General features: G+C 42.2%; 1 protein-coding gene across 3 annotated transcripts; it reads left to right on the top strand.

The window, feature by feature from the left end:
- Window positions 1-62: 62 nt before the first annotated feature.
- LOC106580505 (nucleolysin TIA-1) lies at window positions 63-10,388 on the top strand. 3 transcript variants are annotated; one of them, XM_014161651.2, is made up of 12 exons: window positions 98-182; window positions 287-342; window positions 1,268-1,364; window positions 1,910-2,008; window positions 3,378-3,432; window positions 5,509-5,596; window positions 5,753-5,828; window positions 5,977-6,085; window positions 6,245-6,340; window positions 6,532-6,616; window positions 6,735-6,876; window positions 7,000-10,388. In XM_014161651.2, exons 2-12 carry the CDS (start codon window positions 305-307, stop codon window positions 7,156-7,158), a joined length of 1,044 nt encoding a protein of 347 aa, XP_014017126.2. In that variant the 5' UTR covers window positions 98-182; window positions 287-304; the 3' UTR covers window positions 7,159-10,388. The 3 variants fall into 3 exon arrangements, with proteins under 3 accessions (XP_014017127.1, XP_045559225.1, XP_014017126.2); XM_014161652.2 differs by having other exon boundaries at window positions 63-342; XM_045703269.1 differs by having other exon boundaries at window positions 86-342; window positions 7,003-10,388.
- The last annotated feature ends 2,944 nt before the right edge of the window (window positions 10,389-13,332 follow it).

Raw genomic sequence — 13,332 nt, 5'->3', positions numbered from 1 at the left:
ATTTGGTTTCGAAATAGTGATTTTACTGACCCCTGCAGCTGAAGTGTGTTACACATTATTTGGTCCATTCATTGCGCATGCGACCGTGGACATCCGCTCTTATTTTCCGCCATCTTCCACTTCGGTTGTGCACCCATTGTTCATACAAGCTGATCACGGCTGGTTTTCAGTCAGCGACTGAGGTGATTTGTGACCCTTTTCATAAATACTCCTCGAAGTCTGCATGAACTGTATCAGAAAGTGCGTGTGTATCCCTCAAACTACCATACACTGATTACTCTCGCAGGGCACGACCTACGAAAACATGATGATGATGATGGACGACGAACAGCCCAAAACCCTGTAAGTAACTAACGTTAACGCGGGCTGGCTAGCCAAATCATTTCAGTAGCTAGCTACTTTACATGTGTCTATAATAAAGTATGTTCCAGCATTTAAAAACGTCCATGTACTCATGTCTTGTTATCTGTCAATGTGTGACCATTATTGATGCATAAAGTAGATGGTGTAACTCAGTCGGGCCAGTCCATGGCTCGAGCCTTGTCAGAACACATAGTTGGCTAGCTAGCTGCTCGTTCGCTTTCGCCGAAACGAAAACTAGTTCTAGTTAGCTAACCAGCTAACGTTAGCTACCTACGTCTCAAAAGACTAGCTATGTATATATATCGTTCTAACAAGCTAACTACTAGCTAGTTACTTGATATTGATTTGATTCACATGTCCATAACAGAAATTAGCTACTACTGTTACTTTTAACGTTACCGTCTTGTCAAAGCAGCAATCATTGGCTAACTTTCAGCTAACAACGTTACTTTCGTGGCAAATATGCAGAGACAGACGTGTCATCCACTAATTTGTGCCCTGGCGTCAGCCAATTTGCCCAGTATTACATTTAATCGGTAACTAAAAATATGTTATGGACTTATTGAGTTTCATATGTTACCTAACTGGCTAACTAGCTTCCATCCACACATTCCAACAAGCAAGGGACTGCGCGAGGCCCAACTAAGCGTCATGCAATGCATGCCTTTCTACCAGCTGCTGGGGATGATAGCCACGTCAACGAGAGTTCGTTTTTTTGGGGACGGCCAGAAGTTGCTTTAAACAAAATATGCGTCAAACGCAAGGGTTAGTTGACTCAATGAAGTAACTGTCTACTGTTCTGGCTAATTGTAAATGCAGCAGTGCACCCTACATTTTGCTTCCCTGGAAGAAGTAGCTAAACTTGCTTAGAACTTCCTAGTCACGTGCTTGTTTTTCCCTCCAGGTATGTAGGGAACCTGTCTAGGGATGTCACTGAGCCCCTCATCCTACAGGTTTTCACACAGATCGGCCCCTGCAAGAGCTGTAAAATGATTTTTGATGTGAGTATTCCTGGACCCAAGAGAGAATTTGTATGATATTGATTGACAGTTCTTTATTGTCAATGGTGATAGGTAACTGTCAAATGAGAACATGTGGCTAATGCTGTTGACAGACCTGGCTTTGGATTCAATGAGTGCGGTTACATGCACACAATAATGCAATTATTGTGGATAGTTGGATTAATATATTAGTTGCTTGATTATGTTCACCATGTTCATTTTGGGAAGCATATTTGTATGCGAAAGCTTGTAAGACTCGTATATTCAATTGTTCCGAACACACTCGCTCTAAAGAGGGAGGCTCGCTCGGCTGGTGCAAGCACATACGCAGATCAAACGCGGCAGGAATCCTGAATTTAAGGTGTTTACATGTCCTAATGATTTGAAAGATTGCTAAAAACAAATACTGGTTTTAATCGTTAAGATAAGCAGAGTAAGGTGTTTATATGACTTGCATAATCTGCCTACTGCCACGATCAGTTTAATATCGCGTTATTAGTGTGCATGTCAACATACTCATTGTAACTCTTGTTGTTCTCTTACAGACTGCAGGCAATGATCCATACTGCTTTGTGGAGTTCTATGAACACAGGCATGCTGCTGCTTCGCTGTCTGCCATGAATGGACGTAAAATTATGGGTAAGGTAAGCTATCGTATCTACAAGCTGAGTTGGGATGGGTGAGTTATGGTTGCAGAAGTTTGAGTTTTTGCCTACTGGTTGCTATGAGGATTAGCTGTATCAGGCAGTGAGTTTCTCAACGATGTTCAAATGGCAAAGTCATGAATTGATTTGCTTTGTGAGAATGGCTTATTCCGACTTCCCGTCCATAGGTAAGTGCTTTGATTCCCCAGATTAAATGAGACTGAAAGATGTGATCTGATTCCAAATATAGGCCTAACCACCACAGTTGGTTCCGATACTGACTACCAGGCATGTTCGTGTATAATAGCTATGATCCTATTACTCCAAATATGGAGTAGGTTAGTTCTGTTATATGGACATCAAGTGCATTTCTGTCTTAGTGATTGATTGACTATATATTAGAGATTAAAATGTTCTTTGCCCATTGCCGTTTTCTTTTACAAAACCAATCCATATTCAATTTTTTATTTATTTAACCATTATTTAACTAGGCAAGCCAGTTAAGAACAAATTCTTATTTACAATGACGGCCTACCTCAGCCAAACCCTCCCCTAACCCGGATGACGCTGGGCCAATTGTGTGCCGCCCTATGGGACTCCCGATCACGGCCGGTTGTGATAAAGCTAAAACAATTTCAGTACATTTTCCAGACTCACAGCTTCACAATACATATAGGGTCTAACTTCAGGGGAAATATATTCAGTGCCAATTATTTTATCCACAACAGGTAATGAAGGACAATTTGAGAAGTAATACAAGTTGAAAATATCACTGGTTTGTAAGTCCTTTGTTACTTGGACCTTTTACTCAGTAGTTTATGGTCCACTTTTTTATGGAGTGCACAGTTCTTCCATGTTCTGTTCTCTGCTTTTCACGGCATTGAGATTCACTCTGTGTTTGGTCAGGTGGCTCATTTGTATCTCACAGACGGCACCACAACTGAGGTAGTAATATAGCCTACTGTATCTAAATTGTATAAACATCTAGCCTGCTCACTCTCGCACTCTCAATTTAAGGGGTTTTATTGGTAATGGAAACATATGTTTACATTGCCAAAGCAAGTGAAATAGATAATGAAGAGAAAAAGAAAGAAAAAAAGAAAAGTAAACATTACTCACAAGTCCCAAAAGAATAAAGACATTTCAAATGTCATTATGTCTATATACAATGTAATGATGTACAAATAGTTAAATTTGACCTGGCAACAGGTCACAAATCGCTTTTGCTGTGATTGCACACTGGTATTTCACCCAATAGATATGGGAGTTTAACAAAATTGGATTTGTTTTCAAATTCTTTGGTCTGTAATCTGAGGGAAATGTCTCTAATATGGTCATTTTCTCTCTCTCTCTCTCTCTCTCTCTCTAGGAGGTTAAAGTCAACTGGGCCACAACGCCAAGCAGTCAGAAAAAAGACACAAGCAGTAAGTGCCCAGCTACCTTATCAGTCAGTTCCATAGAAAAGTAGTGAGGTTCTCTCTGTAAATGTGGTCTTCCACACCATAGAGATACAAATACATCTCTATATGGACAACTCCACTGTAACAGAATGACGCCGAGACTCAGAACTTTCTGTTTAAAATATATGTAAAAAAAAATAAATAATAATAATTATTGCTAAGTTAAACAAACCATACAACGCTATGCAGAAGGACTACTTTTAACAATTTCTGCTGAAGATTTTACAAAACACATTTACTTGAAGAACAGTGCAGATGCAAAGTTTGGTAACATAATTACTATTTGTGGTTTGTTCTGTCATTCTGTTACCAAACTTAGCTTCTGCACTCTTCTTCAAGTAAATGTGTTTTTGAAAAATGTTCAGTCATCATTGTTAAATGTAGTCATTGTACATAGAGTTGTATGGTTTTAACTTTGCAGTCATTGTTTTTTGTTTGACATAAACTCATAAAAAAAATAAATGCCGTCTCACTGTCAACTGCGTTTATTTTCAGAAAACTTAACATGTAAATAAATATTTGTATGAACATAAGATTCAACAACCGAGACATAAACTGAACAAGTTCCACAGACATATGACTAACAGAAATGGAATAATGTGACCCTGAACAAAGGGGGGATCAAAAGTAAGTCAGTATCTGGTGTGGCCACCAGCTGCATTAAGTACTGCAGTGCATCTCCTCATGGACTGCACCAGATCTGCCAGCTCTTGCTGTGAGCTGTTACCCCACTCTCCACCAAGGCACCTGCAAGTTCCCGGACATTTCTGGGGGGAATTGCCCTAGCCCTCACCCTCCGATCCAACAGGTCCCAGAAGTGCTCAATGGGATTGAGATCCGGGCTCTTCGCTGGCCATGGCAGAACACTGACATTCCTCTCTTGCCGAAAATCACGCATAGAACGAGCAGTATGGCTGGTGGCATTGTCATGCTGGAGGGTCATGTCACGATGAGCCTGCAGGAAGGGTACCATATGAGGAAGGAGGATGTCTTTCCTGTAACGCACAGCGTTGAGATTGCCTGCAATGACGACAAGCTCAGTCCAATGATGCTGTGATACACCGCCCCAGACCATTACGGACCATCCACCTCCAAATCGATCCCGTTCCAGAGTACAGGCCTCGTTGTAACGCTCATTCCTTTGACGATAAACGTGAATCCGAACATCACCCCTGGTGAGACAAAACTGCAACTCGTCAGTGAAGAGCACATTTTGCCAGTCCTGTCTAGTCCAGTGACGGTGGGTTTGTGCCCATAGGCAACGTTGTTACCGGTGATGTCTGGTGAGGACCTGCCTTACAACAGGCCTACAAGCCCTCAGTCCAGCCTCTCTCAGCCTATTGCGGACAGTCTGAGCACTGATGGAGGGATTGTGTATTCCTGGAGTAACGGGCAGTTGTTGTTGCCATCCTGTACCTGTCCCGCAGGTGTGACGTTCGGATGTGCTGATCCTGTGCAGGTGTTACACGTGGTCTGCCACTGCGAGGACGACCAGCTGTCCGTCCTGTCTCCCTGTAGCGCTGTCTTAGGCGTCTCACAGTACGGACATTGCAATTTATTGCCCTGGCCACATCTGCAGTCCTCATGCCTCCTTGCAGCATGCATAAGGCATGTTCTTGCAGATGAGCAGGGACCATGGGCCTCTTTCTTTAGGTTTTTTTCAGATCAGTAGAAAGGCATCTTTAGTGTCCCAAGTTTTCATAACTGTGACCTTAATTGCCTACCGTCTGTAAGCTGTTAGTGTCTTAACGACCGTTCCACAGGTGCATCAATTGTTTGTTTTATTGAACAAGCATGGGAAACAGTGTTTAAACCCTTTACAATAAAGATCTGTGAAGTTATTTGGATTTTTACGAATTATCTTTGAGAGACAGGGTCCTGAAAAAGGGATGTTTTCTTTTTTTGCTTAGTTCACATTTTAAAGGGAAAAGTCAGTCTCTGCATCATTCTGTTAACATGGAATTGCTCATATCTCTCAATTTCTTCACAATGCGCTGCATCCAGCAAGGAGTCACAATTTGTCTCATGTCCTCCCAACAGATCATTTCCATGTCTTTGTTGGAGACCTCAGCCCCGAAATCACAACAGATGATGTCAAAGCTGCCTTTGGCCCATTTGGGAGGATATCGTATGTACCTTAACATTCATGTCTATCGGCTCTATCACAGGGTTACATTGGATAGCTTAAAAGTCCTGAAGAGTAATTGGTGTGATATCAGTCAGTAGTTTGTTTACATGGTCACATTACTCCTTCTTATTGAGTGAATGTTGTGTTTCTCCTCAGGGATGCTCGTGTGGTCAAAGATATTGCCACAGGGAAATCTAAAGGCTATGGTTTTGTCTCTTTCTTCAACAAGTGGGTAAGTGTTACAGATGGCTGTAATCACTTATGGGGGGGTCATAATAACTCATAATGGAGGAGTTTCCTGTAAGTGTAGTCAACATTATCCTTTGGTATTTGGGTGTGTAGATGGGTCATATGATGAATTTCTCTTTTACTACCCACAGGATGCAGAGAATGCCATTCAGCAGATGGGTGGCCAATGGCTAGGCGGCAGACAGATCAGGACCAACTGGGCCACGAGAAAACCCTCAGCCCCTAAAACCACCTATGAAAGTGAGTCCAGGCAAGATAGGCATTGGTTTCCAGCGCATTTGTCATTGAGAAGAAATGTTAGGTTTTTATCTTATATTCTCTATTTTATCCTCTAACACTGGTTCTTATTTTGTTGAATGGTAATGTATTTATTAACTTTCATTCTCCTGTTCCCAATAGCCAACACCAAGCACCTGGCCTTTGATGAGGTAGTGAACCAGTCAAGCCCCAGTAACTGCACTGTGTACTGTGGGGGAGTCAGCACCGGTCTAACAGGTTGGTAGTCTGTCATTCAACTGTTTACTTTCTGTGGTGTGTGTGTGTGTGTGTGAGAGAATCAGGTCTTTATTTATTTTATTTTTATTTTATTTCACCTTTATTTAACCAGGTAGGCAAGTTGAGGATAAGTTCTCATTTACAATTGCGACCTGACCTGACCTTTGACATGCCTCCCTCCTGTTTTCTAGAACAATTGATGAGACAGACCTTCACCCCCTTTGGACAAATCATGGAAATCCGTGTGTTCCCAGACAAAGGATATTCCTTTGTGAGGTATGCCATGAGATCAAAAATTGCTAAACCTCTGACAAAGACTTATTATCATTGAAGTACAATTTTCTGCATATGTTTCTCAGTACCTAGCACCATCTTTTGACTCCTCTCTGTTCAGGTTTAACTCTCACGAGGGAGCAGCCCATGCCATTGTGTCTGTGAATGGGACTTCGATAGAGGGACATATGGTGAAGTGTTACTGGGGTAAAGAGACCCCGGACATGATTAGCTCTATGCAGCAGGTTCAGCAAGTTCCCCAGGTATGAAGCAAGAGCCAGAGGCTTCCACTCATCGGCATAGCTTATGCATAGCTTATGCACAGCTTACGCACGCATGCATACACAGGCACACACTCTTACACTGTTGTTCTCTCTCCCCTGCAGCAGAACAAAGTGGGCTTTGCAGCCCAGCCCTATGGCCAGTATGCCCAGTGGTACGGCAATGCCCAGCAGATTGGCCAGTACGTCCCCAACGGGTGGCAAGTACCCACCTATGGCGTTTACGGCCAGGCCCAGGCCTGGAACCAGCAGGGTTTTCAGTAAGTACACAAGGACATCTGCAGGGCTCCCCTCCTCCAGCAACAAGGGCTGCAGCTGAATGTCTGAGTGTCCTCGGCTGGGCTTCCCAAGGACAGCTGGGCTCCAGCCCAGTCGCCTGCAGCTCTGGCCAGGGGAAGGAAGGAGCCAAAGATGTCCTCCAACCTTCACCCTCGCCACCATATCCAGCTTATGAGGACAAAGACAAAAAACGCATTTAAAAAAAGCTATAATCAAAGATTTCGTTTGTGATTTATTGGTCAAGATAACAGCAATTTCATCATTTTATCCCCCCATTTGACTTTGATCTTTTTTTATATATATATAAAAAAAGAGCATTAATTAATGTCCTTTTTGGCTTTTCAAAATGGCCACTATTCTGGGTCTACTTGTCGCCAGATGTGAGTGTCCGCTGAACTACATCGATGAACTACATCGTCCTAGACTGAGGAAACTGGAATTGTTGAATACACAGAAAGTGACCTGCTGCCCTGCCCTCTGAAGCTTTTCCCAGTGCAGAGGGATACTTCTTAGTGTGCCCGTGTCGCGTCCACGTTATTCCTTTTTTTAAGTGCCATGTCATCTTTTCTTACTTTATGCACACTTTTGTTTTTACTCTATGAACTTTAATTTGCCCTTAATTTGTTGAATATGATTATTATTATTTTTTTCCTGAGGAGTTAAAATGCATTGCTACTTGAAATGGGATGTTGTATGAATTTGTGTTGGTAGATTATAGCTACATTTGAAATATGACTGGTCATTTGCTTGTCTCCAAATTGGTAGAATTGGGTTTCACAACAATCCTGTTAACTGCTCTTATAACAGGAGAAACATTGATAATGAGTTTACCACAGCAGTTTTTTTAGTTCTTGTTTTTCTATAATCTAGAGGACCAAAGAATGGAGTAACTTGGAATAATTAGCTGAAATCCTAAATCTTACTGTTTTGGAAATAGAAATTGCAGAGTAACTTAACTACATTGCATGTAAACATCCCCCCCCCCAAATTTTGTGAGACAGAGTCCATGCAAATATTCTTACAAGGACATAGTAGGCTACGTTGAAAAATAGTTAAGCAATAATGCCTGGGAATTGTAGTTGACAAGGGCTGTTCTGAGACTGATTTTAGGATTTAAATCAATCTGTCTGAGCTATAGGTTCTCCTCTAACTCTTACTACATTGAGCTCATCAGTCACTGTTGCCAATACCTGATGTACTGACCGTTCAAATGTTAACTTTTCCCTTCAGGTATTTGTTGCATAATGGATGTTGCTAAAGATTTGACCAGGAAAAACATAAGTCATGAATGGGGTTTTGGCATGAAACAGTCACATTTTTGTTATTCATTTGCAGTGTTACAGGATTCAGGGAAGAAGTTTGAAATTCATCTTCAAAGCCAAATTTAAACCAGCTAGTCCCGCTTCAGCCGCTCTGCAACATTGACCCATTTCAGCAACTTCGGGTTGGATACGAGGAGTCAAGACACACGCAAACATTTTATGTAAAGCTACACCAGTTGATCATGACTAATTTAATACTGCATGCCCACACTCACAAATGCCATCCTTCGCTCTGTTTCCCTTTTCAATGTCAAATCCCTTTCTCCCTCTCTCTCTCCCTACCATATTCTCTGCTGTCTTAGTTTTGTGCTGATCCTCTGACATACCCTGGCCCTCGTGTTCTTGCACATTCTCTCAGCTGGCACTTGCTCAGTTTATTTGTTGTGTGCTTTCTGCTTGAGTCCCAAATGGCTCCCCTATGTAGTGCACTACTTTCTATCAGGGCCCTGGACTAAAGTAGTGCACTATAAAGGAAAAAGGGTGCCGTTTGTGATTAAGCCTGTCTTGCCTCTGTCACCTCTTTAACCTGCTGGTGTTTTTTCCTCTCTCCCCTGTTTGCAGTCACTTACCGGCCAGTTCTGGGTGGACAGGTGTGAGTGCCCTCAGTAATGGTGGGGTTAACGAATTTACACAGGGATTGAATGGGAGTATGCTAGCAAACTAGGTCAGTATGGGAGCCACAGAATACCCCACACACTGATGGGGTGGGGTGTAGTCAACTTTTTACTGGAGCACCACAGGGATCTGTGTTATGTCCCTGCCTCTTGTAGCACACTAAGGCTTGTTGGTACATGGAATTTGAAGGGGAAGTTGACCTCTGCTAAAGCTCGTGATACTGATTTCATAGGAGGTTAAGGGGAGCCATGGAGGACTGGAATAAACCACACAGGTATTATGCTGCCCTTGTTAGACGGACTGTACATGGCCAGTGCGGTACCATTTTTAAATTACTATCGCTTAAGGAGAGACTAGGATTTGCGCCATTGTTGGTATGTTTACAGTGTCTCAAACCCATTTTCATAAGGACTTGAACAGTCAAAATAAATTGCTTTTGATTTAACATTAATAATCCATTTAGAGTTTTATGCAATGAATCATGTAAAAATTTACAGATCCTTCACTTTTTTTTGGTTTGAAGTAATAAAATGGGTTACTTTTTTTCTTGCATTTCCTTTTCAATTCAACCAATTGCAGGGATATATGCCACTGCTTTCTTTCTGTAATATTGCACAATATTGTCTTGTTTTTACAAATTTCATTTCCAAGAAGTTTATTTTTTGCATTCCACCTTTCCCCTTTATTTCTTTTGGATGATCTCAACATTTGCTTAATGTGTAAATATACAGCTTGAAATCAAGGTATGGTTAAAGGAAAATCCAAATGTTCACTAAGGGAGCTTGTTTGCTTTCTTTGTTTTCATAACTGAAGATATGAAACATTATTAGTAGCAGCATTATCAAATGCAGATCCCTGGTAACTGGCATAGTGATACATGTACATCCAGGAAGGGAAAAGACAGCATTGCTATGCAGTGCAAAAATGAACACAACTTTTACTTTGAATAGTAATTCTGTGCATAAATTGAGTTTTCTGCCATTTTCTATGAAGTAAGATCAGTATTTTTTTATGGGAAAACCTGAATGAATCTGAAATGTGTGCTGTTGCCCCTTGAACATGTTTTAATACAAGAGGGACCAGACCCATTGTGTTGCCTTATAGAGTTGATTGCTTTTAACGGACACAAAATCATTATAGATTAGGCAGTGCCTACAGACATTTTCAAAACTTTTGTTTTGAAAAGTGTTTTACTCTGGGGTTTGATAATGTTTCTGCTACTGTAATAACCAATGTGTTCTTGCTTTGTCCAATTAAATTGCTGATGTGCAAAAACAATTTTCTGAGTACTGTGTGATGAGTAGAGTGGAAAATATTCAAAGTATTCCAAGTGCCTATAAAAGTTGGTTTTATTATGGAGATTGAAGTGTGATACGATCATTACAACCAAATCACACATTGAGGGGTGTAAGGGGCATGGGGAACAAACAACTTTAAGATTTTCTTCCTTTCATTGTGGTTCTTGTAGTTGCACCACAGAACAAGGAGATGTGTTTCATCAGATGTATAAATCTGAAGCTTCAGGTTGAAATTTACACTCCTCACTAAACATGGTTAGGAAAGAGAGCCATTTATTTGGGTTTATATGCATCATTGGAGGAAGCCCAGTTCTGGCAGTGGGAGAGAATGGAGCAAGATGGAACTGGGCTGAACGTGCTTATTTTCACAGCGAAGAAAAGCCCGATTTCAGGTTTCTGTTCTCAACTAAAATGTGTTTCTAACAGAGTGCACTAAGTTTTGTAGACATGACCCATTGCCAAAGTTTCTGAAAATGTTGTTTACAAGGAGTGCAAGGGGCATATTGAGTTACTCAACAGGCGCACAGAGAAAGCATTCCCAAAAGAAAATATGTAAGTACATGACAACAGGAACTTGCTTGCTCACCTCCTTCCTTGTTCTGCCCACTATTTTTATTTTTGATTTAACTTGGCAAGTCAGTTAAGAACAAATTCTTATTTACAATGACAGCCTAGGAACAGTGGGTTAACTGCCTTGTTAACCACAGATTTTTACCTTGTCAGCTCAGGGATTCGATCTAGAAACCTTTCGGTTACTGGCCCAACACTCTAACCACTAGGCTACCTGCCGCCCCACTATGCTTCATTTGCTCCCAATGAAAACGATACAGATGAACTATCTTGGATTAGTTATAAATATATTTGGTTGTACCAAATATTTTTTATAACTAACCCAAGATGTTTTATAACTAATCCAAGATAGACCAGAGTCTGTTGTGGGAGTAAATTAATCATAGTAGGCAGAACATGCAAGGAGGTGGGCAGAGCCAAGCATGAGCTAGTGAGATCCTATTGGCGTGTTTTTGTCCATTAAAATAACATCAAGTTGATCAGAAATACAGTGTAGACGTTAATAATGTAAATGACTATTGTAGCTGGAAACGGCAGATTTTTAATGGAATATCTAATGGAATAGGCATACAGAGGCTCATTTTCAGCAACCATCACTCCTGTGTTCCAATGGCACGTTGTGTTAGCTAATCCAAGTTTATCATTTTAAAAGGCTAATTGATCATTAGAAAACCCTTTTGCAATTATGTTAACACAGCTGAAAACTGTTGTTCTGCTTAAATAAGCAATAAAACTCACCTTCTTTAGACTAGTTGAGTATCTGGAGCATCAGCATTTGTGGTAGGTTCGATTACAGGCTCAAAATGACCAGAAACACATAACGTTCTAATGAAACTCAGTCTATTCTTGTTCTGAGAAATGAAGGCTATTCAATGTGATAAATTGCCAAGAAACTGAAGATCTCGTACATCGCTGTGTACTACTCCCTTCACAGAACAGCGCAAACTGGCTATAACCAGAAAAGAAAGAGGAGTGGGATGCCCTGGTGCACAACTGAGCAAGAGGACAAGTACATTAGTGTCTAGTTTGAGAAACAGACACCTCACAAGACCTCAACTGGCAGCTTCATTCAATTGTACCCGCAAAACACCAGTCTCAATGTCAACAGTGAAGAGGTGACTCTAGGATGCTGGCCTTCTAGGCCGAGTTCCTCTGTCCAGTGTCTGTGTTTTTTTGCCCATCTTAATCTTTTCTTTTTATTGGCCAGTCTGAGATACGTCTTCCCCCCCCCCCCGATGCGCTGTGCCGTACCCATCCCAGTCGATGAGGTACTGGAGAGCCCCCGCCCAGCGCCTCCAGGACTTCACGAACCGAGTACGCCGGACCTCCCTCGATGTCCAGAGTAGGAGGCATGGCGTCACTGGGTCCAGCTACAGCGAGGGGACCAGGCACCACTGGCCTGAGGAGAGACACATGAAAAGTTGGGTTAATGCGGTAATCAGCAGAGAGTTGCAAATGGTACGTTACCTCATTAACCCTACTCAGGACTTTAAAATGGCCCCACAAACCATGGGCTCTGCTTCCGGAAGAGCAGGGGCAGGTTCCGGGTGGAGAGCCAGACCCGGTTGCCTGGAGAGAAGACAGGTGCCTCACTGCGGTGGCGGTCGGCCGGTTCCTTGTGCCGATGCACAAGACAAGTGTCGCTGAAGACGAGTGTGAGCAGCATTCCATGTCTCCGCCGAAACCACTCGTCCACCACAGGGGCCTCGGTCTGGCTCTCCACCTTCCCATTAGCTTCAGGACGGTACCCGGATGTGAGACTGACCGTGACCCCCAGGCGTTCCATGAACGCTTTCCATACGTGATCTGACACAATGTCCTCCGGGATCGCATAGTTAATACTTTGTAGCGCCACCTTTTGCTGCGATTACAGCTGTAAGTCGCTTGGGGTATGTCTATCAGTTTTGCACATCGAGAGACTGAAATTTTTGCCCATTCCTCCTTGCAAAACAGCTCGAGCTCAGTGAGGTTGGATGGAGAGCGTTTGTGAACAGCAGTTTTCAGTTCTTTCCACAGATTCTCGATTGGATTCAGGTCTGGACTTCTAATACCTTCTAATACCTGGATATGTTTATTTGTGAACCATTCCATTGTAGATTTTGCTTTATGTTTTGGGTCATTGTCTTGTTGGAAGACAAATCTCCGTCCCAGTCTCAGGTCTTTTGCAGACTCCATCAGGTTTTCTTCCAGAATGGTCCTGTATTTGGCTCCATCCATCTTCCCATCAATTTTAACCATCTTCCCTGCCCCTGCTGAAGAAAAGCAGGCCCAAACCATGATGCTGCCACCACCATGTTTGACAGTGGGGATGGTGTGTTCAGGGTGATGCGCTGTGTTGCTTTTAACCCAAACAT

The sequence above is a fragment of the Salmo salar genome, chromosome ssa20 (genome assembly GCF_905237065.1).
Source record: "Salmo salar chromosome ssa20, Ssal_v3.1, whole genome shotgun sequence".
NCBI classification, from domain to species: Eukaryota; Metazoa; Chordata; class Actinopteri; order Salmoniformes; family Salmonidae; genus Salmo; species Salmo salar.
The sequence above is the reverse complement of the archived record's forward strand: the minus strand, read 5'-3'. Positions and strand labels throughout refer to the sequence as shown.

Excerpts from the sequence above, each read along its gene's own strand:
- LOC106580505 (XM_014161652.2), top strand. The coding sequence starts at position 305 with ATGATGATGATGATGGACGACGAACAGCCCAAAACCCT. Across the intron at positions 3,433-5,508 it reads TCAGAAAAAAGACACAAGCA|ATCATTTCCATGTCTTTGTT; the intron begins GTAAGTGCCCAG and ends TCCTCCCAACAG. Across the intron at positions 5,597-5,752 it reads GGCCCATTTGGGAGGATATC|GGATGCTCGTGTGGTCAAAG; the intron begins GTATGTACCTTA and ends GTTTCTCCTCAG.